Here is a 25,798-nt window from a genome sequence, read left to right on the forward strand (position 1 = left end):
CCGGCAGAGCCCGGGAAGGGGCCGGGCACGGGGAATGCACCGGGAATGGGCTGGGAATTAACCGGGAATGAACCGGGAATGAACCGGGAATGGGCTGGGAATGAGCCGGGAATGAACCGGGAGTGAGCCGGGAATGAGCCGGGGATGAGTCGGGAACGGTCCGAGGATGCTCGGGAAGGAAAGCCTGTCCCGGAGCCGGGGATGCTCCGGGAATGAGCCTGGAATGAGCCGGGAATGAGCCAGGAACACTCCGGGAATGAGCCGGGAACACTCCGGGAAGGAATGAAGGAAGGAATGAAGGAAGCGCAGTGGCGGCGCTCGCACGGCAGCCGCGGGCACGGGTGACACCTAGAGGGGTGTCGGGGGCAATATGGAAATGCGGGGATCCGGGCACGGGAGAGACCCCCGGGCACCGCCCCAGCGAGCGGGACACAGAGGGGGACACAGGGGGGGACACAGGGACACCCCAGTCCCTGCAGCCGGCTGGGCATGGAGGATGCGCCGGGCAAGGAAGAGGATGAAAGGAAAGGGATGAAGGGGAAAAGGATGAGGGGGAAAGGATGAAGAGGAAAGGAAAAGGATGAGGGGGAAAGGAAAAGGATGAGGTGGAAAGGAAAAGGATCAAGGGAAAAGGATGAGGGGAAAAGGAAAAGGATGAGGGGAAAAGGAAAAGGATGAAAGGAAAAGGATGAGGGGAAAAGGATGAAGGGGAAAGGAAAAGGATGAGGGGAAAAGGAAAAGGGGAAAAGGAAAAGGATGAGGGGAAAGGAAAAGGATGAAGGGAAAAGGAAAAGGATGAGGGGAAAAGGATGAGGGGAAAAGGAAAAGGATGAGGGGGAAAGGAAAAGGATGAAAGGAAAAGGATGAGGGGGAAAGGACGAGGGGAAAAGGAAAAGGATGAGGGGAAAAGGAAAAGGATAAAAAGAAAAGGATGAGGGGGAAAGGATGAGGGGAAAAGGAAAAGGATGAGGGGAAAAGGAAAAGGGGAAAAGAAAAAGGATGAGGGGAAAAGGAAAAGGATGAGGGGAAAAGGAAAAGGGGAAAAGGAAAAGGATGAGGGGAAAAGGAAAAGGATGAGGGTAGTCCAGGCTCACCCCACAGCCCCAGGAGCCCCTCGGGGGGGGTGCCCTGGTTTGAAAACCAAGTGAGGATTTTTTGGGATGCTCTGCTCACAGCATTTGGGTGCTGTTTGACCACAGCATCCCCAAAAAACCTCACTTCCTCTTCAAACCAGCACAGGGGGTGACAGAGGTGGCACACGGGGACAGGCGACACCTTGCCCCGACCCACGGCTCCGGGTGTGGCACTTGCAGCCCCAAACACAGCTCCTGTGATGCCAACGGTGACACAACCCCCGGGAATGTCACATCCCAGGAAAACGGGACAGAGAGGGACGGAGGAGACCTCGGGGTCACTTTGGAGGGCCCAGAGATGGCCAAAAAAACCCAGAGCAGCTCCAGATCCATCACAGCAGATCCTGCTGGGTGCCAGGACAGCCAGAGCCAGCCCGGCTGTGCCAGGGAAGGGGAGGATTCCAGGGGAAGGAGAGGATTCCAAGGAAGGGGATGCTCCTGAGGGAAGGTGATGCTCCCCAAAGCCACCACGGGACACTGGAAATGCCACACTGCCTCCCTGGCACTGGGTGCCCACATCACCACCCCAGAAAGAAAGAGCAGGGAGAAGAGGGGTGTTTGGTTGTGTTGTTCTCGTTATTATTAATATTTTTCCGTGTTTTTTGTTGGGTTTTTTTTTTTTGGCATGAATACCATCTGTTCACCTGAACTACGGACCTTCTGTCTCTAAGAAATCTTTTGGTATCTTCCCATCTGGACGCAAACAAAAGGATGAGGAAAAGAAAAGATGAAAAGCAGAATTTCCTCCCCCCACACCCCACCAGCAGCAGCAGCAGGACTTGGCCACCACAGGGATCCTCCAGGGCCAGCTTTGATGACCCCCAGGTCCCCTGCAGGTGCTCAGCTGTGGGGATGGTGCCCCTTTGCTGCCCTGGCCCAGCTTTGGGGGTGCGATGGGGGGCACTGGGAGTGCCTGGAGTGACGTGGGAGCAGTGGCCATCCCTGCTGGCTGGGAGGTGGCAGCACTGTGGCTGATGGCCAGCAGGACAAAGGGAGCTGTGACCCTGCTGCCAGCACTGCTGGGGATGGTCAGCACTGATGGTCAGTGGGGATGGTCAGTGCTCCTGGGGATGGTCAGCAGTGATGGGAATGGTCAGCACTATTGGTCAGTGCTGCTGGGGATGGTCAGCACTGATGGTCAGTGCTGCTGGGGATGGTCAGCACTGATGGTCAGCACTGATGGTCAGTGCTGCTGGGGATGGTCAGTACTGCTGGGGATGGTCAGCAGTGATGGGAATGGTCAGCACTGATGGTCAGTGCTGCTGGGGATGGTCAGCACTGATGGTCAGCACTGATGGTCAGTGCTCCTGGGGATGGTCAGTGCTGCTGGGGATGGTCAGTGCTGCTGGGGATGGTCAGCACTGATGGGAATGGTCAGCAGTGATGGGAATGGTCAGCACTATTGGTCAGTGCTCCTGGGGATGGCCAGCCCTGCTGGGGATGGTCAGCACTGATGGTCAGCACTGCTGGAGTGGTCAGCACTGATGGTCAGTGCTCCTGGGCATGGTCAGCACTGATGGTCAGTGCTCCTGGGCATGGTCAGTACTGCTGGAGATGGTCAGCACTGATGGTCAGCAGTGATGGTCAGTGCTCCTGGGGATGGTCAGCAGTGATGGGAATGGTCAGCACTGATGGTCAGTGCTCCTGGGGATGGTCAGTGCTGCTGGGGATGGTCAGCAGTGATGGGAATGGTCAGCAGTGATGGGAATGGTCAGCACTGCTGGTCAGCACTATTGGGGTGGTCAGCACTGCTGTGGCCAGCAGCCCCTCTCCAGCTGGGGCTCAGGGAGGGTGGCCAAGCCTGGAGGCTGCTCTGCTTGCCCCGCAGAGGTGACAAGGGGACACGGTCCCCAGTGCTGCTTGGTGTCCATCCCAGCTCCGTGCCAACCCCCACACCCTGCACAGGACTCAGCCCCGTTTCTGCTGTTTCTTCCCCCAAAGCTGGGTGGAGGCAGCACGTGGGCAGGGTCCACGATCCCTCCGTAGTGCAAAGCCCACTGGGGGACACAGAGGTGACAGCAGGGCCCTGCCATGGCTCCCCAGGGCTCAGGGGACAGAGGTGCCTTCCCTGCAGGAAGGAAGGAAGGAGGGACCGCTTTGGACAGGAACAACCAACCCACCATCCTCGTCCACCAGTCACTAACCAAGGGAGGAGGGCAGGAAAAGTCCAGCTCTTGGGGTTTTGCTTCCATGTCGTGGTGGGGCCAGTCCGTCCCCAGGCAGTGGCAGCGTGAGGGACACGCCAGCAGCAACAGGTCGGTGCCATTGTCATTGTCATCGTCCCAAGGAAAACCCTTTTGCTTTGTGGAAGTGCCTCGAAAGAACCAGGAGAGCGCCAAGGTCACCTTGGGGAGGTGGGAGCGTGGCGTGGTCTCCGTCCAGGAGGGTGGGAAGGGTCTGCCCCGGGCTGGGGGAGGAGGAAGGAGTCCTTAGGACAAGTCCTCCACCGGCAGCTCCTCCTCCAGGTCCCTGTCGTCGGCGATCGTCACGTTCTGGTTGGTGGTGGCCATCAGTGACACGGGTCTGCTGTCCTCCTCGGCCTCAGCTGGCTCCTCCTTCACGTGCACGGGGTGGCTGTGGGGAGGGGGAGCCTTCAGCCTCGGGGAGTGGGTGCCACCACCCAGAACTCCCCAAATTTTCTGGTCCAGAGCCCCCTCACCCTTGGAGAGGGAGCCAAAATCCCATTTGCTCTGAGAGGTGCCCACAAGCAGCCCCTGGTGGTTTTGGGGAAGGGGAGCCTTCAACCTCAGGGAGCTGATCTCATAACCCAAAACTCCCCAAGGTTTTCGTTCCAGAACCCCTTCACCTGGGGATGAGAGCCCACCAGCAGCTCCTGGTGCCTGTGGGGAGCCTTCAGCCTCAGGGATTGTGTCCTACCACTCCAAACTCCCCAAAGTTTTTGGTCCAGAACCTCCCTCACCCTGTGAGCAGAAGCCAAAACCCCCTTTGCCCTGAGAGCCGCCCACAAGCAGCTCCTGGTGGCTTTGGGAAGAGGGAACCTTCACCCTCAGGGACTCGATCTCATAACCCAAAACTCCCTGAGTTTTCTGGTCCAGAACACCCTTGCCTTGGGGACAGGAGCCCAAACCCCCTCACCCTGGTGCCGGGGGCTGCCCGTGCCCCACGTGCCAGCCTCCCTGGGCACCCCCGTGCCCGGGCAGGGCCAGGCTGACCTGTACTGCTGCGGGGACAGGCGGGGGCTGTTGCTGCCGTTGCTGTTGACCTGCTCCACGGTGCTGCTGACGTCGTCGTGGCCCACGTGCAGCATGGCACTGGCCGAGCTGGTGTTGATCATGGTGGGGCTGTTGAGCAGGGGGAAGCTGCTCTCTGCCAGTGCAGCCTGCGACAGGGAGCATGGAGGGATGTGGGATTTGGGTTGGAAGGGCCTTAAATCACACCTCATCCCACCCCCTGTTGTGGGCAGGGACACCTTCCACTGTCCCAGGTTGTTCCAGCCTGGCCGTGCAGACTCCCAGGGATGGAGTCGGTGCCAGGGCCTGCCCACCCTCACAGGGAATGATCTCTTCCATATATCAAACCTAAATTTCCCTCTTTCAACTTGAACCCAATCCCTTGACCCTCATTTCCTGATGAGATGCAAAGCCCCAGTGGAGAACAGGACTGTGGAGGGTTGAGAGTGTCCCCGTGTCCCTGCCAGGGCCAGGGCTGGGTCCTTACCTGGTAACTTGCATTAAGTGCTCCATAACCGAGTCCTGAAATCATATTTTTGACTAAGGTGGGACTCCTGCAGGAAACAGAGAGAAAACAGAGGGATGCAGGGCTGAGCATTCCCAGCCTGGGCAAGGGGCTGGCGGCAGCTCTGGGGCTGTGTCCCACGGGGGAAGGAGCACCCACCCTGTCATCTTTGGTGGCCTTCTCTTTTGGTACTCGTGCTCGTCCACGGTCCACACGGCGCCCTTGACGTTCTCCACGCGCACGAAGCACTTGTGCAGGCTCAGGTTGTGGCGCACGGCGTTCTGCGGGCACACGGGCACGGCCTCGGTGCCGCAGCCTTGCCAGCCTCCCCCCTGCCCGGCCCCACACCTCCTGGGGGTGTCCTGCCCCCCCAAAACCCCGCTGGGTGCTCCCTGACCCCACTGGCACCGAGTGGTCACGACCCGGCTTGGAGGATGCTGAGGAAGGTGGGGACAGGGTGGGACAAGGGACAGCAGCTCCACTGCAGCTCTGGCGATGCTCAGCAAAGCCAGCTCCTCTTTCCTTCCCTTTTTCTTTCCCCCCCACCCCAACCCCTCCCCTGTCGTTTTGGTCCTTTCCCTCCCTTTCTTCTTTACATCGACCATCTTTACATTTCTAAATGTAAAATAAAGAGACACACACGTAGGCAGACAGCGCAGCCCCGAGAGATACCAGCTCCCTTTTCCCCTTCCAACTCCCTGCCATTTGCTACTGCCCCTATTTCATTACCAATTTTAATTTGCCTCTAATTAAATCCTGTGTATTTTTCCGACTCACTTGCTAATCCATGAGGGAGGCAGGAGGCTGGAGTGGAATCTCTCCGAGCTATAATTACAAAGGGCCTAATCACGCCGGGGCTCTGCCTTTGAATAAATTTCCTTGCATTAAGGTTCTCAGATTCTCTGCCTTGCAAATGAGAATGACCCCAATTTCAGGAAGTTGGCCTCGGAGGGTTTTTTTTTTCTCTCCTTTTTTTTTTTTATTTCGAGTCCTGATTCGTGATGAGAGACTAATTCGTTACGCTAAAACATTAACAGCAATTTAAAAGGTCGAACGGGGGCTGTATAAACAAAGGAGCCTGGCCAGCACAACAAGGCAAAAGGAGACACAAGGACTGAGCCCCCTCCGTGCCTTGGAGTGCCAGAGTGCCCAGAACTCAGCAAGGGCACCAGCATCGCCCCTTTGGATTGGAATTTGAGGAGAAAACAAAGCTGGGATCGTCCCTTGTCATCCATGTGTCCGTCCATCCCTTCATGGATCCATCCATGGATCCATCCACAGATCCATCCATCCATTGTCCACCAATCCATCATCCTCCATCCATCTATCCATCCATGGATCCATCCATCCATTGTCCACCAATCCATCATCCTCCATCCATCTATCCATCCATGGATCCATCCATCCATTGTCCACCAATCCATCATCCTCCATCCATCTATCCATCCATGGATCCATGGATCCATCCCTCCATCCGTGGTGCCAGGGTGACACGGTGACAAGCGGCAGGACAGGCTCCCCTGACCCTTTGGGGACACTTTGTGAGCATCTCCCAGGGTCCCTGGGGAGGGAGCTCCAGGCCCAGCCAGGGCTGCCTGATGGGATTTTGGGGGAACCCCCTGGGTCACCCCTGATTCAGCTCCTCGGGGGACACTTGGTGTGGCTGAAGCCTGGCCCTGTGTCCCAGCCTTGTGTCACTGTCACCAGAGGGACATGCTCCATCTGAGCCATGCCCTGGCACAGGGCTCTGGCACCCCTCGGCCCCAAACTCTGCACTGCCATCACCCAGAGGGGCATCCCTGGAATTGCAAGAGGGACCTCAGGGTGCAGGACAAGCCCTCATCCCCCACTCTGTCCTCACCCCAGGACTGTCCTGTCACTGTCACTGTCACTGTCCACTGTCACTGTCACTGTCACTGTCCCTGGGAGCACACACAGGATGTCCCTCCCTGCCAGGCTGGGTCCTGCCCACACTCCCTCCTTCCTTTTGTCCAAACAAATCCCTGGATTTGCCAAACTCCAGCAAACTGCAGCCAGGAGTGTGGCAAAGCCAGAACCCCCCCTGTCCTGTGTCCCCTTTTTGCCCTGGTGACATCCCCTGCTCTGAGGCACGGTGAGGATGGGCCTGGGAAGGCTCGGGGGGGGATAAAATAAAATAAAATATAAAATAAAATGAAATGAAATGAAATAAAATGAAATAAAATAAAATAAAATAATAAATTAAAGAAAATTAATACAGTAAAATAAAGTAAAATAAAATAGAAAATAAATTAAATAAATGAAATACAATAAAATAACTAAAATAAAATAAAATAACTAAAATAAAATAAAATAACTAAAATAAAATAAAAAATGAAATAAAGTAAAATAAAGTAAATAAAATAAAATATAAAATAAAATATAAAATAAAAAATAAAATAAAAAATATAAAATTTAAAAAAAAAATTAAAAAAAATAGAATAAAAAATAAAATAAAATAAAATAAAATAAAATAAAATAAAATAAAATAAAATAAAATAAAATAAAATAAAATAAAATAAAATAAAATAAAATAAAATAAAATAAAATGTGATGCTGCATCCCTGGTGCCTGGCTTGCCCCATCCCTGTGCTGCTCCCCGGTCACAGAGGAGGTCCCAGGCCAGCCCCTGCTTTGGGGACAGAGGGGACGTGTCCCCTGCCTCAGCCTGAGGTGGTTTTGTGTTTCCAGGCAGTGTTTGCTCAGAGCCAGCCCAGCTGCTCTGTTTGCTTCTCATCTCTCTCCTCTAATGATGTTTGCTCTGCACCCTCCACCCACTCCCTGGGCCCTGCTGGGGTCTCCCCGTGGCTTCCCCACCTTGGTTCCAGCACTCCTGTCCCATCCCAGGGGGGAGCTGCAGGAAAGGAGGGAAAAACCCCAGAAAAGTGGTTTTCAAGAAGAGGAAATATGTTATTTTTTCCTGTGTATCCCTTTCCAGAAGAAGCCTGGCCTTGGGCACTGCAAGTTGTGAAGGGAATTGTCCTTCCTTCCCCCAAGCTCTTTTTAATCCCTTTTTGGGGGTAGAACAGGAAAAAAATAAAGAATAAAAAAAAAGAGAAGCAGAAAAGTGAGGGATGCCCTTCTCTACCTCTGCCCTTGTTAACACGGGTTATGTGGAAAATGCAAAAAAAACCCAAAATATTTATTCCTTTCAGCAACAAAATGACAGAAAAAAGGCAATTTCATCTCATTGCAGAGGGGGAAACTGAGGCTCTGGGGACAGTGATGCCACAGAGGGCTCTGCCCCATTGCTGCCACCCTGTCCCCATTCCAGGGCTTTGCCCAAATGCCTGATTTCCACCCAAAAGCTTCCCATGGAAGCAAAGCCTGGCTCTGCAGCAGCGACACACGGGGGCCCTGAGCTCCTGGAGAATGGATTCCTCCTCCCCAAGCCTCTCCAAAAGCTCCATCTCACTTGCACCTTGCTGATTTTAATTATTTTTATTTGAACTAGCAGGTTTCCCTCTGCCACTTCACTCCTTGCTGCCCTGAGCAGGAGGGAGCTGAAGCTGCCTCTCAGTAAATATGGGCAGCAGGAAACAATAAATAAATAAATCTCCCCTCTTGGTTGAGGCAAGAAGTGAATCACAGAATCACAGAACTGCTCCTTCCACACCCCCCTGCTCCTCTCAGATGGCTTTTCTCAGCTTTAATTTCTACAAAAAACAAAGAGGGAGCAGCCCCAGCACTCGTGTGCTGCTCCAAAATTCACTCCAGCAGTGAATTCACCCCAAAATTCACTCCAATTTTGGGGAGAATTCACTCCCCAAACCAGCAGTGTCACCTGCCCCCAGGTTATCATTAACCTCATTTGCTATTTCCAGTCTCTCCTCCTCTCCTGCCTCTGCCCTTGCTCTCCACAGAAAATCCCTGGATTTCAACACACAGCCTTTTGCTGTATCCCACTGCAGGGATGATGCATCCCCACAGCCCAGCGAGGCGTTTTGGGGGGCAAAAAAAAGTGGGATTTGGTCCTAAAATAATTTCTTACAGCATTTTAGGGCTGGGCAATGAAGTGGTCCTTTGGCACAGGAGAATCTCCTGCAGCAGCCAGGCCTGGGTGGGACGGGGTGAGGCATGAGGGGAATGGGGTGAGGCTTAGGGGAGAATGGGGTGAGCCTGGGGTGGGATGAGGTGAGTCCAGGGTGGGTTGAGGTGAGGTTTGGGTGGGTTTGGTGAGCCAGGATAGGATGGAGTGAGCCTGAGCTGGGCTGGGGTGAGCTCAGAATGGGTTGGGGTGAGCCTGGGGGAAATGGGGTGAGCCTGGGGTTAATGGGGTGAGCCCAGGATGGGGTGAGGAGAGCCTGGGGTGGGTCGAAATGAGCCCAGGGTGGGTTGAGGTGAGGTCTAGGTGAGCTGGGGTGAGCCCAAGGTGGGATTGGGTGAGCCAGGATAGGATGGAGTGAGCCTGAGCTGGGCTGGGGTGAGCCTGGGGTTAATGGGGTGAGCCCAGGGTGGGCTGGGGTGAGCCCAGGGTGGGATGGGGTGAGCCCAGGGTGGGATGGGGTGAGCCCGGGGTGGGATGGGGTGAGCCCAGGGTGGGCTGGGGTGAGCCCAGGATAGGATGGAGTGAGCCTGGGCTGAGATGGGCTGAGCCCAGAGAGGGTTGGGGTGAGCCTGGGGGAAATGGGGTGAGCCTGGGGTTAATGGGGTGAGCCTGGGGTTAATGGGGTGAGCCTGGGGTTAATGGGGTGAGCCCAAGCTGGGTCAGGGAGAGCCCAGGGTGCCAGGCAGAGCTGCTCTCACCTTCCAGGTGGCCGTGTTCCTCCGGAAGTAGGCGAACATCCGCGTGAACCAGTTATAGATTTCATTCAACGTTAGCTGCCTGTCGGGGGTCTCCAGGATGGCCTGGGCAGCCAGAGAGGGGACAAGGCTGTCACTTGTGGGGTTGGACACCCATCCCAAGGGGTTCAGCAGGTGGGGAGGGGGATGAGGGAGGGTTTTGGGGTGCAGAGCTGGTCCCTGGGGCTCTCACCTGCCGGATGAGCGAGGCGTACGTGAAGGGCGGCCGGACGTCGGCGTTTTTGTAAAACTCGTGGTTCTGTGCAAGCTCTGCAAAGACACAACAAACAGAGGGGAGGGCTGCAGTGAAGGAACACTCTGAGCCCCTCAGGAGGGCGCTGAGCCCCAGCCCAGAGCTCACCTGAAGAGATTGGGGTGCAGAACTTGTCCGAGTTCCTCCTGCGGATGGGCCCCACGTTGTGTAAAGTGGAAGAGCTGATGACAGAGGGGCCCTGCCGCAGGGGGGTGATGGGCGCCGTGGCCGAGGTGGGGGGATGAGGTAAACCGTCAGGAAACGTGTCAGAAGTGCTCTTGGAGAGGCTGGCGCTGGAGACCAGGTTCAGCTGCACGGACAGGCAGGGAGGGAAGGGGTTGGGAAGGCTGGGAGAGCATCGGGAGCGGCGGCGGCGGTGCCAGAGGAGGTGGGGAGGGGATGGCAGGGGGGGCTTGGTGGGCTTGGGAAGGGTGGGATGCAGCCAGGGGGTGGGGATGGACCCAGGGGATGGGGATGGACCCATGAGATTGGCGATTAAGCCATGGGATGGGAATGAACCCATGAGATTGGGGATTAACCCATGGGATGGGGATGCACCCATGAGATTGGGGGTGAATTCATGGGATGGGAATGAACCCATGAGATTGGGGATTAACCCATGGCATGGGGATGCACCCATGAGATTGGGGATTAACCCTGGGATGGGGATGCACCCATGGGATGGTGGTGAATTCATGGGATGGGAATTAACCCATGGGACTGGGATGAATCTGTGGGATTGGGGTGAATTCGTGGGATGGGGATGGACCCCATGAGATGGGGATGGACCCATGGGATGGGAATTAACTCATGGGATGGGGATGAGTCTGTGGGATGGGAACTAACCCATGGGATGGGGATGAATTTTTGGGATGGGGGTGAATTTGTTAGGATGGGAATTGACTCATGGGATGGGGGTGAATTTGTGGGATGGGGGTGCAAGAGTGGGATGGGATAAACCGGTGGAATGGGGGTGACTCCCTGGGATGGGAATTAACCCATGGGATGGGGATGAATTTATGCAATGTGGATGAATTCATGGGATGGGAATTAACCCATGGGATGGGGATGAACCCATGGGATGGGGATGAGTTAATGGGAAGGGGATGAACCCGTGGGACAGGGATGAACCCATGGGATGAGGATGCACCCACTCCATGCCAGAGCTGGTGGAGCAGCTGCATCTCCCAGAGGGTGGCCAGGGCACATCCACCCCCCAGAGCCCACCCAGGTGAGCGTGCACAGGGCAAGGAGGGGACAGCAGCCATCGGGGAGGGGACAAAGAGGGCAGGAGGGGACTCACGCTTACAGGCTGGCTGAAAGGCTTTGGCTCTGAAGGTCTCATGTGGAGATGGGCCATCATTGCTTGGAGACGCTCGCTCTCCTTGGCCAGCTGGGGGAGGCAGGAAGCAGGACAGGGACGGTCACACAGTGCCAAAGTCACCATGGAGGAGCTGCCATGAGCCCCCAGACCCGATCTGGACATGCAGCAACCCCCAGGGTGTCCCCCAGGTGCCACCTCCCGAGAGCCCCAGTGGGGCTGTGGCCTGTGGGGGCTGCTGCAGCCACCATGGAGGGCACAGGGGCCACTCCAGCTCCGTGTGTGCACTGGGGGAAAGATCCACAGAGCCATTCCCAGAGCCCCCAAGCTGCCACCCACCAGCAGGGCCACCCACAGCAGCCCTGGGTGCTCTTGTCCCTGTGCTTGCTGTCGCTGTCCTGTCCCCTCTGCCTCCCCAGCAGCTCCCTGTCCATCGGTCCATCCATCCCCCAGCCTTCCCACATCGCTGTAATTGCTCTCCCTGCCTGTTTACTCCCTGCACTGAGCAGAGGCTGAAATATTCACTGTGGCACCAGGAGAGATTTTGAACCCGGCGCAGCCGATGGGATCTGACACCCCACTCCCCTCCCGTCACCTTCCCTTTCCACGGGGACCCCTCAAGCTCAGGGGGAGTCCCCACGCTCCAGCCAAGCCCCCTGGCAGAGCTGGGCGAGGAAGGGGTTAAAAGCAGGAGTTTGCAGCAAGTTTGGAGCAGCTCGGTGCTTTCTGTGCCGCGGCGCTCATTAGAGCTGACAGCTCTCCCCTCGTGATGCAGCCGGCACAGCGGGAGCTCCGAGCTCCAAACTTTCTAATTGGTGGCTCCGTGGCAGGTTCCTCTCTGCACACACACGGCTCTGCTCTCGCCCTTCAGCTTCTTTTTTTTTTATATTATTATTATTTTTTCCCTCCTCCCCTTTTCCTTTCCCTCCCCTCTTTAAGCCCCAGTAATTGCTTTCAAGCTTTGGCGAGGCGTGGGGAGCGGGATGGACGGCAGGGATGGTCTGAGGGGACACAGCCTCCAGAGCCACCCGGGTCTGGCTGTGTCCCCCCATCCCACAGACCCTGTAAGGACCCTAATTCTGGGCGGGGGGATCCCAAGGGTGCTGCAGATCTTGTCGTGATGTGACCCCTGTGGTGTCACACACACCACGCTGAGCCCCTGCCACCCCAAGCATTGTCCCACCATGGGGGTGCCCCCCCTGCCCCATCCCATTTTCCAACCTCCCCATTTCCTCCCCCTTTTTCCCTCCCCTCCCTTCTCCATTAACAGAATTATTTCAGAGCATGCTGGGGGCTCAGAGAGGCTGGCAAAGGCACTATTTAAAGAACTGCCTGGCCAAAAATAGCAGCCCAAAGTTGGGCTCCAAAGACCACAAAAAATAAGTGGCCTGGTTTTCATGCAGCCCCGTGGCTCCCAGGGAGGTGGCACAGCCCATGAGGGGACAAAACCTCCCATTTTCCACATCTGTGGCATCTCCCTTTACCCACAGGACACTTTGGGATGAGACAGGAATGAGTTTGAGGGCTTGATTTCCACCTGGATGCAGGGAAAGTGTTTGGGAAGGGAGTTTAAAACAAGTCCCCACTTGGGTGGTTACAGTCCCCAACCCTGTCACCCTCTCCTGAGGGGAGCACAGGGTGACAAAGAGGTGGCACAGCCCACATGGGGACAAACCCTCCCATTTTCCACATGTGTGGCATCTCCTTTTACCCACAGGGACACTTTGGGATGAGGGGAACGAGTTTGAGGGTGTGAAATTCACCTGGGACACTTTGGGATGAGAGGGGAATGAGTTTGAAGGCTTGAATTTCACCTGGGACACTTTGGGATGAGAGGGGAATGAGTTTGAAGGCTTGAATTTCACCTGGGACACTTTGGGATGAGAGGGGAATGAGTTTGAGGGCTTGAATTTCACCTGGGACACTTTGGGATGAGAGGGGAACGAGTTTGAGGGCTTGAATTTCACCTGGATGCAGAATTCCTCTTTGGGAAGGGTGTTTAAAACAAGTTACAGTCCCCAGCCCTGTCACCCTCTCCTGAGGGGAGCACAGGGTGACAGAGAGGTGGCCTTTTGTCCCTGTTTCCATGGGGACACCCACCTGTATCTCCAGCTGCTGTACCACTTGCATCTGGACTCGACACTGGGCCGTGCTCCGGTCATCAAGTGCATGTTCTGTGTTGAGGTGTCTGTGAGGAGAACACGGAGGTTTGCTTAGGCCTGGGCATGCCCAAAGCTCGGCCCCCTCTGCTGGGGCCACACCTGGGAGCAGCCCTGACCTGCAGATTGCTCAGGGATGCTCCAAAGCGGGGCGAGCACCAGGGAAACTGAGGCGCGGAGGTGACTGAGCAAAGCAGGCTGTGGCAGCAGCCCAAACAAACCCGGGCTGGAGGACGCTCAGCCCCAGCCCAGGCAGCCCCAGGGGGCTCAGGAGCAGCCTCTGGCACAGGGGAAGCCCCGTGGAGGTTCCTGGAGCAGGCAGGAGGTGCCAGCAGGACCTGAGGAGCAGGTTCCCATGGCAGGGTGCCTTCCACGCTCTGAGGAAAGCCCTGAGGGCACACGGTGCCATTTCCAGGCCGCTCCCCTTCCTGCCTCGTGTTCATGAGGTGCTTTGTTGAAGGAAGCACCAGCACCTTTGGTCCTCACTGCCCTCCCTCCTCCTCCTCAGGGAGAGGAAGGCTCCTGGTGACAGAGTGACAGAGCCAGGGACAGCCTGGCATCACCTCACCCCCAAACCCACCAAAGCAGCAGCCCAGGGACACAGCCAGCCCTGGGGATGTCACAAGGCCGGGTCCTGTCCTTGCCAGGGAGCCTCACTAGAGGAGCAGGATGGTTTGGAGAGGGATTCTGGGGAAATGCCACCCTGGGAACACCCCAAGAGGTGATGCTGGGGGGTCCCAGGGGCCGTGTGCCAGATGTTCCCCAGGATTAAAGCTGAGACACCCCAGAGAAGGCGCCTCAGCCTCCCAGGCTGGCTCTGGAGCACAGAGGAGTCTCACCCTGCTGCCTGCGGGAGCCTCCCAGCCCCAGCGTGCACAGACACGTCAGGGAGCCGGGCCCTGCTGCCAAACCCATCCCTGAGCAAAGCCCCCAGAGCCCCAGCCCTGCCCCTCTGCCTGCCTGGCACTGCCAGGGCACAGCTGCCTTCTGCAGGGGAACAAAGCCAGCTGGGAATGGAGCCAATTCCCACTGACCCCAACCCAGCACAGCTGCAAGGTCACGCTGCCCCTCCAGCCCAGCACAGCTGCCCATGGAGGGGATGCCCAGGGGATGCCCAGGAGATGTCCAAACTCAAGGCAGGCTCCAGCTCCAGTTGGGCTTGGCTTTTGGGAGCTGCAAATTTTCTGTCTATCTGTCCCACACCTCAACACATGCCCATGTTGGCACGGAGGGGACAGAACCCCTTCCCCAGTGCTGCTGGGGGGCTGCCCTGGTGCCCATGGTGGCAAAGAGGGACAGAACCCCTTCCCTCGTGCCCATGTTGGCAAGGAGGGGACCCTGCCTGGCACAGCACAGCTCTGCCAGCCCCCTGACCCAGCTCTGGGCATTCCCTGCCAGCTCCAGCTCCACCTCCCAGCCCGGAGCTTGCTCATCTGGCCCGTGCCACTGGAACATGCCCTGCCAGGCAGGAGGAGATGCCTTATCTGGCTTCACCCCATGACTCAGAGGAAGGAGCACACAGGAGGCTGAATCATCCTTCACTCATCCCCCGGCTGCCTTCACACCTCCTCATCCTCCTGGGCAAGGCTTGGCACAGTCCAAGGGATGTTCCCACCCAGAGGCAGCCCTCAGAGGGTGGCAGAGGACAGAGGGTGAGTGTGGAAAGCCCCAAATCCTGCCTGCTGCAGAGCGCGGTGCTCGGCCAGCAGACAGCCGGGGAGGCGGGGGAAGGAGCCCCGTCAGCTCCTTCTGATGTCTTTGCTAAAAATCCCGGCTACAAAGAGATCTAATTGCAAATGAACTAATTAAGTAAACCTCTGACGAAGCGTGAAAACAATTTGTTTGACCCTGACGCTAGCAGAGGGCTCTCAGACAGCAGAGTTAATCAGTCAGCGCCGGAGCCCACAAGCGGTGTCAGCGGTGCCATCTGCCATCTGCTGCCTCCCCCCCGTGTCCCCAGCAGGGCTGCCAGCCCCCCTCGCCTGCTGCCGGGCTCTGGCCTCCTCCACATCATTCACTCATCCCATGGCTTGGCTTGGAAGTGCTCATAAAGCTCATCCCATTGCACCTTTGCCCCGTGCAGGGTCACCTTCCACTCCCAGCCAGCCCAGACTTGGATATTTCCAAGGATGGGACAACACCAGCAGCAATTCCTGCTGGGTTTTCTCCTTCTCCATGAGGTCACTCAGCTCAGGGCACACACTTTGGGACGCCTGGATCAATTCCCAAGATCTTCCCCTCCATGGAATGGAGAAATTCAGGGACAGAATCATCCTCTTTGGGATGCCTGTTCTCCTGTTTTCTCCTCCTCCATGTGGTCACCTAGTTCAGGGTGCACATTTTAGGATGCCTGGTCTCCTGTTTTCTCCTTCTCCATGAGGTCACTCAGCTCAGGGTACACACTCTGGGATGCATGGATCAACTCCCAAGATCTTCCCCTCCATCAATTCTGTCCCTGATGGAATGCAGGGACAGAATCATCCTCTTTGGGATGCCTGTTCTCCTCTTTTCTCCTTCTCCATGAGGTCACCCAGCTCAGGGTACACACTTTGGGATGCCTGGATCAATTCCCAAGATCTTCCCCTCCACCAGGTGCATTTTATCCCAGCTGGGACAGAAAAACTTGCCCCAAAGAGGTGACACTTACTTGACAAACTGCCCCAAGTCCTCACAGAGGGTTTCGCAGCCAGGCCACTTGCACTCTCCGTGGCCGTAGAGCGGGTGGGAGCCGGGGGTCTCTTCGTGGGAAGAGCTGCACAAGAGGGAAAGGGGCCTTCAGGTGGGGCAGCTGGGATGCTCCAGCATTCCCAGGGCACCCATGGGACACCCCACAGTGACAGCTGCCTGTCCTCTGTGGGTGCAGCAAAACAGTGCCAGGCCTCTTTTATGGGGTGGGCAGAACGCCCCATCCCTCCCAGCCCTGTGGGTGATGGATCCCAGCCCCTTCCACCTGCCCAGGAATAAAACCACAAAGTGCCAGGGCCCGACCCGGCTCTACCTGTCCCTTCTGGGCGTGTGCATGGTGCTCTGTCCATTGGGCAGAGGGTGGTGGGAAATGGGAGGCGAGACCTTGGCGGCCGAAAACGAGGTAGAGTTGGAGGTGTTGGTGGTGAGGTCAAGACCTTCCTGCTTAATGCTGTCCTCCACGGGCTGGGTGGCCGTGACCTCCTTCCAGAGCTGCTGGAGGTCTGAGGGACAAACAGCTGAGGCACAGGAGAGCAATGTCAGCAGGGACAAGAGACAGCACCCAGGGCTTCTTTCCTGCTCCCTGACTCCCCAAATCTCACCCAGCACTGGGAGAGCATCACCTGGAGCTGGGCACAGCAAGCAGAGGCTGCAGGGCCCCATTGGGAAACACAGATCAAGGCACCTGCAGCACTCACAGAGCTGTTCTCAGAAGGGAGAAGAGCCTGATTTCCCAAATCCTGGCACCCCTCTGCCAGAGGAAGAAGTGTCCCAAATCCTGACACTCTCCTGTCAGAGGAAGAGAGGTGTCCCAAATCCTGACACTCTCCTGTCAGAGGAAGAGAGGTGTCCCAAATCCTGTCCCAAATCCTGACACTCCTCTGCCAGAGGAAGAGAGGTACCCCAAATCCTGACAATCCTCTGCCAGAGGAAAAGGTGTCCCAAATCCTGGCACCCCCTTGCCAGGGTACCCCAAATCCTGACACTTCCCTGCCAGAGGAAGAGGTACCCCAAATCCTGGCACCCTTCTGCCAGAGGAAGAGATACCCCAAATCCTGACACTCCTCTGCTAGAGGAAGAGGTGCCCCAAATCCTGACACTCCTCAAGAGAGCTACCCCAAATCCCAGCACCCTTCTGCCAGAGGAAGAGATACCCAAATCCTGTCCCAAATCCTGACGCTTCCCTGCCAGAGGAAAAGGCACCCCAAATCTTGACATTCCTCTGCTAGAGAAGACGTGCCCCAACCCTGCACCCCTCTGGAACCCACACCCCAACCCCGCACGTCTCCAGCTACTGACACCACCACCCCCCAAACTTTGGGGGCACCACAAAACCCAACAGCAGCGCCCCTCCCCAGCCCCCCTCAGGCAGATCTGGGCAAGCTGCACGCCAGGGACCCCCCCAGGCTGTGATCCTTACCTTGGGGCAGGCTCTGCAGGGGCACCGTGCCCTGCCCCGGCGGGAGGCTCACCAGGCCCTGGCGCTGCAGGTTTAACAGGTGCTGCTGCTGGAGCTGCTGCATCTGCAGGAGCTGCTGCTGGAAGGCCAGCTGCTTGTTCCCCAACGGCTGCTGAGACAAAAGGAGGGACAAATCCCAGCTTTATTGGCGGCCTGGCAGGGCAGGAGGGCGTTGGAGGTGGCGGTGAGGGGCGCTGGCAGCGAGGGGTGGCAGCGCTGGGGACGCCGAGCCCGGCCGTGCCTCCATCCTGCTGCGGGGCCTGCTCGGCTCAGAGGCTTTGATCTATCGGAAGAGGAGGGGAAGGAAAGGGAAAAGGGGAAGGGAAAAATAAAGCGCTGGAAGGAAAGGGAGAGAGAGGAGCTGGGGGTTTGCTCGGAGGAACGCACAAAGCTCGGCTGGGGGGGTCCCCAAGGGGGAGGCTCAGCTGTGGGGTTGGTGTAAAAAAAGAAAAAAAGGGGGGATCACAGCAGGCAACGGGCACAGAACCCTCCTGTAAGGCAGAAATTTAGCCCTGTTTGTCAAAAATGACTGTTGTGAGCCCTTTCTCGGTGAGGGGCTGCAACTGGTGCAGGGAAGGGGCTGCCCAGTGGCAGTACTGGTGTCCCCACCCCAGCCACAGCCACCCCCTAAGGAGGTGACCCTCCGTCACCCCCCAGAGCTGGCCAGGCTCTGACCAGCAGCGCTGGCCCTAAACTAGTTAGGCAGGATGGGTCCCTGGGGAGGCGCCGAGAAATCCATGAGAATTAAGTGAAGGGGAGAGAATTCAATTAGGGCTGGGGACAGGCAGCTGCTAATCCGAGCTGGCCGGGAGAGGGGAGCTGCCCCGGGGCTGCCCGGCCTCATTAGTGGGGCAGGCGGCTCCGTGACCCCGTGAACCCCCCCAAACCCCCCTGCTTGGGCAGACGGTGCCGGCGGGGAGCCAGGCTGGGGCATGTCCCCCCCCTCGCTGCGCTCTGCACCCCCCAAAGCAGCATTGCCATGTTCGTGCTCTGACTGAGCAGCACAGAGAGCTCTGCAGGCAGGATTGGCCTTGTTTTGTGAGCACCAGGGGATTCGGGCCCCCCCGGCACTGGGAATTCCAGGGAACTGGTGATCCCTGAGGCTGCATCAGCAGGGAGCAGCAGCCAGACTCTCTGTGGCAATCCCTGAGTGAGTTTGGGGCCAACCCAGTCCCTGAATTTGGCGCCATCCCAGTCCCTGAGTGAGTTTGTGGCCATCCCAGTCCCTGAGTGAGTTTGGGGCTATCCCAGTCCCTGAATTTGGGGCCATCCCAGTCCCTGACTGAATCTGGGGCCATCCCAGTCCCTGAATTTGGGGCCATCCCAGTCCCTGAGTGAGTTTGGGGCCATCCCAGTCCCTGACTGAATTTGGGGCCATCCCAGTCCCTGAGTGAGTTTGGGGCCATCCCAGTCCCTGAGTGAGTTTGGGACCATCCCAGTCCCTGAATTTGGCGCCATCCCAGTCCCTGACTGAATTTGGGGCCATCCCAGTCCCTGAGTGAGTTTGGGGTCACACCCAGGGTCTCACTGCATGCAGGTGGATCCCCTGTGGATGTTGTTGGTGCTCAGCCTGGGATTTGTGAATCCAAGGCTGAGCCAAACCCCTCTCTGCAACACCAGGCACCACCACCAGTCCTGTCTAGGGCACAGGCTGAGTTTAATTCCAGTTTCTCAGCCTCAGGGAGATGTGTGGGCTCTCCCTGTCCTCTCCACCTCTTGGCCACGGTGGAATTGCCTCCCCAGAGTCACACCTGGATCCTCCCTGGCTCTGTCTCAGCCCTGCACCTCTGAGGCTTAAAGATCAAGGCACAAATCAAAGCAATTCCTGCTCAGCGAAGAGAAATCCCCGACTGCTGAGCCACGAGGGCTGCAGGCCATGGGATCAGCAGGATGGAGGGAGAAGGGCAGGGCCAGGCTGCAGCCTGAGAGCTTTAACAGCTTCTCTGTCCCCCCAGGGTGTCCCCTCCTGGCGAGGGGGGAGCTCTGCCACAGTGTGGGATGGACACACTGTGCTTGTCTTGCTTAGGAACAGCAGCTGGCATGGAAAGGGATGGGATGGGACGGGACAGGATTCTCCTCCTCTTCCCGGCTGCACCACCGCCCTCCCCGAGGGCCCCGGGGCAAGCCCGAGCTCTGCTCCAGCACAGCCTCATCCACGTCACTTCCAGGCTGAGCTGCTGCGAGGGGATGAGGTCAGGAGGATCCCTGGGCACGCTGCCTGCATCCCACAGCCCAGCCAGGCTTCTCTGACCTGGCCTGGCTGGATTCAGACCCCTGGGCCACTCCTGGCTCTGGCAGGGACGCTGTTGAGCCTGGTGATGTGAAGGTTGAACCTTCACGTGCCTCAAATCCACGTCCCTCCAGCTTCCACAGACCAGGAACAGGAGGAGCAGCCCCAGGAACACAAATCCCAGCCAAAGCAAGGGCTGATCCAAGGGGAAGCCAATCTGCCACCCCTAGGGAACACCACAGACCCCCAAAGCCCTGAGTGATGGGTGAAGGGATGCAGAGCCATCCACCAGCACATGGACTCCAAGCCAAGCCTTCCCTGGAGAAACCAGGCTGGGGAGAGCCTGGGTGACAGCGCCAGCACTCCCAAAACCTCACACTCTGCTGATCCTCATAACTCTCATTTCCCATTGGAAAAAACACTCCTAGAGGAGCTGGGGCCAAATCCTGGGCTTGGCTCCCCCAGCTCATTCCCAGCCCATTCCCAGCTCATTCCCAGCCCATTCCCGGCTTAGGGCTGGGGGTCTGCAGCATCTCTGAGGCTTGGCTCCCCCAGCTCATTCCCAGCCCATTCAAATCCAAGGCCTGGCTCTCCCAGCTCATTCCCAGCTCATTTCCAGCCCATTCCCAGCCCACTCCCGGCGTGGGGTGGGGGTCTGCAGCATCCCCGTGCATTAGCCGCAGCTGAGCGGGTGCAGCCAGCGGGGCAGGAGGCGCCGTCACTTTGATTTATGAGCACATCAGGAGGAGTTTGCGCCGTGACACGCGGGACTGACAGCAGCACTTCATTAAGCTGACACCGGGGTTAGGAGGCAGCAGCTCCCCCTCCCCGCCCTGCCTGCCTCAGCACAGGGACAACCCCTGCCCTCGGCAGCTCTGGGGACACACTGGGACCTTCCCAGGGGATTTGGGGGGTCTCTGCACCCCGTGGCTCCTCCAAGCATCCTGGGAGGAGTAGGATGGGAGACACGAGCACAGCTCCTTGTTTATCCCACACTCCAGGATGCTGCTGGAGCATGGGGGGTGGCCCTCACACCTCAGTACAAGAAAATGCTGTAGGAAGGGCTGGGATGTGCCAGAGCTCAGCCCCATCCTGGTGGGATGCATGGATTCATGGATCAGCTGCTCTGGCCCTTCCTCATGGCCCCAGTGTGGCACAGCACCCATGGACACGGAGCATCCTTAGGGACAGGGTGCTGCTGACAGGCTCTTCCCACCCGTTTCCATCCTCTTGTCTGTCCTTTTCTTCTCTGGGGCACTCCCCAGGGAATATCAGAGCTGCTCCTCTTGGAGATTCTACCCCTGCTCCCTGGGATATCAGAGCTGTTCCTCCCAAAGATTCTGCCCTGATCGTGGTGAGACCAGAGCTGCTCCCCTCAGAGATTCTGCCCCTGCTCCCAGGAACAGCAGAGCTGCTCCCCCTGGACATGCTGCCCCTGTTCCCAGGAACATCAGAGTTGTTCCTCCTGGAAATTCTGCCCCTGCTCCTGGGGATATCAGAGCTGCTCTCCCTGAAGATTCTGCCCCTGCTCCTGGGGAGAATAGAGCTGCTCCTCCCAAAGATTCTGCCCCTGATCGTGGTGAGACCAGAGCTGCTCCCCTCAGAGATTCTGTCCCTGCTCCCTGGGACATCAGAGCTGCTCCTCCTGGAAATTCTGCCCCTGCTCCTGGGGAGAACACAGCTGTTCCTCCTGGAAATTCTGCTCCTGGGGAGAACAGAGCTGCTCTCCCTGGAGATTCTGCCCCTGCTCCCAGGGATATCAGAGCTGTTCCTCCCACAGAATCAGAGCTGTTCCTCCCGAGATGCTGCCCCTGCTCCTGGGGAGAACAGAGCTGCTCCCCCTGGAGATTCTGCCCCTGCTCCTGGGGATATCAGAGCTGTTCCTCCCAGAGATGCTGCCCCTGCTCCCAGCTCCTTCCTGGTGTCCTCCCCACCTGCAGATCCCACTCTGAGCTGCTGACTAACGGAGAGGAGCCCTTGGAATCAGGCAGAGGGGAAGCAGAAGGTGTTTGGTTTACAAATCCTGCAGCAGGACCGGAATTAAATCCAGCCATGGGTTTCCAGGAAAGATCCAAGGGCGGCTCTGTGGAGGCATCCCAGGCACTCCAGCTCTTCCCTGAGTGTCAGGGAAGCCACAGCATCACCATTTCCAGCAGGCAAACATCAAACTTTAGGAACACCACCCACGCAAATTTTTGGGGTGAAACCAAAGCTCATGCAAGGATTTTGAGGAAGGGAAACACTGACATCCCCTTGCTGAGATCCCCTCAGTGCTTTTCCCAGCAGGAGAGCTGGACACACACCCCTCCAGCAGCATCCAACACCCCTTCCCTCCCCTGCTACACCCTTTCTTGTTGGATAAATTTCCCATCTCCTCTGTACCATTTAATTAAAAGTTAACACGAGCTTTTTAAAGCAGAGCCCGCTAAGCAAGCGCTTTGTTAGAGCTTAATTATATCCCTGCTCGGTGCTGCAAGAGAACATCACCAGGGCCAGCAGGAAAGTCCTTGAGGAAGCTCACATTTACACCTCCCCCATTTCCCCGAGCACCAGCAGCTCCTGGAGATGGTCCTGATAACCCTGACCTGGAAATTCACCCACAGCCCACGGTGAGAGCCTGGAGCAGGTGACCCTGAGCCACTGCAGCCACCCTGGTGCCCTGATGCCAGCGTGGCTTTGCCAGTTGTGCCACCCCAACACACAGCCTGGGCTTAAAATCTTCCCTCCTTGCCAAAAAATTGAGTTTCAAGTGCTGGGTGTGCACCAGGGTGCTGGATTTTGGGAGGAGTGATGGCCACAAAGAGCCCCAGAGTTGCAGGGACGTGGAGGGAGTGGCTCAGGAACAGGTCCCTTGTCACTTGGAGCCCATGGAAGGACACTCAGGGGAGGGGCAGCAACGCCAGACGTGAATTCTGCAAAATTGCAGAATTCTCCATGTGAAATTGCAGAATTCTCCACAGCAAAAATCTCCATGTGAAGCATTTTGGCAAGAGAGAAGGGCAAAAGCACCCAAGGGAAAGGAAGAGAGCAGACCTGTCTGCTGGCCCAGCCTCTGTGTGACCCCAAAACAGAGCCACAACCCCTTGGGGAGCATCACTGTGCCCTTGGGGCACAACCTGCTGTGTAAAGGGGGTTCTGCAAGATTGCTGCAACCACAGGGGCACAAAATGAGTCTCCAGCAGGCACTGCCAGTGTGATTCTGGGGGGCTAGTGCCCTGCCCATCTCAGAGTCTCCTGCTGGAAAAGCCCTTTCCTGGGATCCCTGCTGTTTGCCACATTCCCTGGGCTTTGGAGAGCCACCCTTTTCCTTCCTGGTGGGCATAGCCCAGCTCTGTTGCCACCTGCCCAGCCCTGCCCACTCACCAGGGCACCGCTGTGCCAGGACTGGGCTGCCCAAGCTGAGCCTGGCAGGGCAGGGCAGGGCAGGGCAGGCTCTGATGCCACCACGGGGGGATTTGGGGAGCCCTCGCTCTGTGCTGGGGGGATGGCACCTGTCCCTGTCACCAGGGAGGGTCCAGCGCCTCTCCAGTGCTGCCCCACACTCCCCACACCCACACCAGATCACAGACAGGAGGAAGAGGAGGAGGAAAAAGAGGAAGAACAACAACTGCCAGTGACTGGACTGGGAGACACCAGAGCAGCATGTCCCATGTCCCAGTGCCATGGGCACCCTGGGGGCTGTCCCACACCCTGCTGTGTGCTGCTGCCCTCCAGGTGAGCTCACCTCTTTGGGTTGCTGCTTTCCGGCTTGCTGCTGGGTCAGCAGCTGCAGGTGAAGCTGCTCCTGCTGCTTCTTGTAGTATTCCTGCAGCTGGGGAGGGCAGAGAGCAACGGGATCAGCAGGGGAACCACCCTGTGCCCACCTCACCACCCTGTGCCCACCTCACCACCCTGTGCCCACCTCACCACCCCGTGCCCACCTCACCACCCTGTGCCCACCTCACCGTCCTGTGCCACCTCACCACCCCGTGCCCACCTCACCACCCCAGTGCCAAGACTTTGCCAGAGCCACTCCAGCTCCTGGCACTGTCACCAGGGCTCCCTGTGTCACCCAGTGCAGGGCAGGAGGGAAAGCAGCAGAGGAACTCTGGGCACGCATTGCCAAGGGGTCTGGATGCCCATGGCCCCTGAACCCCCTCCCAATGCCCACCCTCATGTTTATTTTAATGCCAACCTCGACAGAAAAGCAGGCTGGGGTGCTCTGGCACATCACAGAGTGCTTCAGGGTGGGGAAACCTCAGTTTTGGTGTGATGGGACCCCAAAACCCCCCTGACAAGTGCTGTGAGAGTCCCAGCTGGGGAGGACCAGGAGCATCCACCACCCCTGGCCTGTGAGAGCTGGGGGCAGCCAAAACAGCCCCACAAATCAAAGCAGAGCTGTTTAACCCCCCCTGGATCCCCAGGGAGCCTCCAGAGAGGGTCCCAGTGCCCACAGGCAGCGCTGGCACCTGCCAGCATCGCCACCAGCTGCCACCCTGGCCCCTGAATAAACCGTGGGTGATGGATTTGCTGCGTGCAGGGAGGGGGAGGAAGGCACGGGGAGGTCAGTGAGACCCCCCCAGCCCCTTCAGGGGCTCAGGAATGTCCCTGGGGATGCCGGGATGCCTTTATCAGCCCCAGGGCTGGCAGCAGCCGGCGGCTGTTTGTGTCTGGGAACAGGTTTGGAGGGGCTGGGTGTTTACCCCCGAGCCAGGGAGCTGCAGAGTGGCCGGGCTGGGAGCAGGAACATTGGGTCAGGGGTGAGAGGTGTGATGTTTGGTTTGCTGCCGGTGGAGAATGTGAGCTATTCCGGCCTGGGTTGTTTAATTTGCAGTCAAACGTGTTTCTTTATCCGGCTCCAAAGAGGCTTGTGGAAGGACCCACCCTGGGTAGTGTTTACCCTTTGTTCTTTCCCCGGGGCCAACCTTGAATCCTTATCGGGCTGTTTGGAGTAAACAGGTACTGGAGGCAGGAAGAAGGGTGTGGAGGATGCTTGTGGGGTTTCTCCCTCTCTCCCTCCTTCCCGCTGCCGGGAGCTGTTTACCCAAGCAGACAGATTTTGTTTCAGAGTGGAAATCTGCTTTTTTTTGGGTTTGTTTTTTTTTTTTTTTCCTTCTCCTCCTTTCTCTTCCCTCCCCATCTGACTAAAATCTCTGGAAAGGCCGAGCAGGGCCATGAGAAACAAAGCTCAGCTCTGGAGCTGGACACAGGCACCTGCCCAAAGCCCAGCAGTGGCCACGGGGGCTCTGCTTGGGGCACACTGAATCAAGGGCATCCACCCTGAGCCCAGCTTCTCCCCGGAGCTGGGCAGCCCCAAATCAGCCTCGAGCAGGGATTTTGCAGGTTTTGAGACCCTGGCTCAGGGTGGCAGCACTGTCAGCACCTGCAGCTCTTTCCATCCCTGGACGTGCTGGGAATCCCAAAGGAAAGGTGTGGAAAGCAGAAGGAGGAAAGGACCCATTTTTGTGCCTCCAACCAACCCCAGCACTCCCAGAGGCCGGTGGGAATTGCCTGGCTGGGTTCAGTGTTACCTGTTGCAGCATTATTGCCTGCTGCTGCTGCAGGAGGGCCTGGAGCTGGGGTGGGGACAGGATCTGCTGCATCTGCTGCGGCGTGATCATCTGTGGGGACATCATGGCCACGGACACGGGGACCTGTGACAGCAAGGACACGTCACCACTCCCAACCCCGACCTCCCCAAACGCCAGCAGTGCCTCTCCCAGAGAATCCTCCATGTCCCCCATGTCTGTGTCACCTCTGGATGTCCCATGGTGCTGGCTGGCACCAAATGAAGCTTCCTGAACCACGAGAGCTCTGAACAAGCTGAGAGCTCTTTTTTAATCGCAATTTAGCTGGAGGATCAAACCACAGCTCCCTCCCCTGCTGGGAGCATGGGAAGGGTGGAGGGAAACGCCAGGGAAGTGGGAAGATACCGATCACCCAAATAACTCTGCAGTGCAGAGCACTGAGGAAGAGGTTACGGGGTTCTCCAGGCACATCAAAGCTTTACCTCCAGCTGACACCAGTAACTCCTGTAATTCCTGTGCCAGGAGGAGGGAGGGCCGAGGGAACCTGCCAGCCCC

The 25,798-nt window shown here is 57.6% G+C and overlaps 1 protein-coding gene across 7 annotated transcripts in view; it reads right to left on the reverse strand.

Moving 5' to 3' along the window:
* Positions 1 to 3,562: 3,562 nt before the first annotated feature.
* FOXP4 (forkhead box P4) overlaps positions 3,563 to 25,798 on the reverse strand; it is a 37,675-nt gene continuing 15,439 nt past the window's right edge. For 2 of the 7 annotated variants that reach the window (XM_058039714.1, XM_058039712.1), the window contains 14 exons: positions 25,247 to 25,369; positions 23,461 to 23,547; positions 17,468 to 17,615; positions 16,361 to 16,565; positions 16,010 to 16,114; positions 13,304 to 13,391; positions 11,186 to 11,275; positions 9,991 to 10,159; positions 9,823 to 9,899; positions 9,594 to 9,695; positions 4,989 to 5,110; positions 4,812 to 4,878; positions 4,307 to 4,473; positions 3,563 to 3,707 (listed from right to left, as the gene is read on the reverse strand). In XM_058039714.1, coding sequence (XP_057895697.1) covers positions 3,563 to 3,707; positions 4,307 to 4,473; positions 4,812 to 4,878; positions 4,989 to 5,110; positions 9,594 to 9,695; positions 9,823 to 9,899; positions 9,991 to 10,159; positions 11,186 to 11,275; positions 13,304 to 13,391; positions 16,010 to 16,114; positions 16,361 to 16,565; positions 17,468 to 17,615; positions 23,461 to 23,547; positions 25,247 to 25,369 — 1,695 coding nt within the window. Of the gene's footprint in view, positions 3,708 to 4,306; positions 4,474 to 4,811; positions 4,879 to 4,988; positions 5,111 to 9,593; positions 9,696 to 9,822; positions 9,900 to 9,990; positions 10,193 to 11,162; positions 11,276 to 13,303; positions 13,392 to 16,009; positions 16,115 to 16,360; positions 16,566 to 17,467; positions 17,619 to 23,460; positions 23,548 to 25,246; positions 25,370 to 25,798 lie in introns of all 7 variants that reach the window. The other 5 variants (XM_058039713.1, XM_058039710.1, XM_058039711.1 and 2 more) reach the window with 4 other exon arrangements.

Source organism: Melospiza georgiana, chromosome 23 (genome assembly GCF_028018845.1).
Source record: "Melospiza georgiana isolate bMelGeo1 chromosome 23, bMelGeo1.pri, whole genome shotgun sequence".
Lineage (NCBI taxonomy): Eukaryota > Metazoa > Chordata > Aves > Passeriformes > Passerellidae > Melospiza > Melospiza georgiana.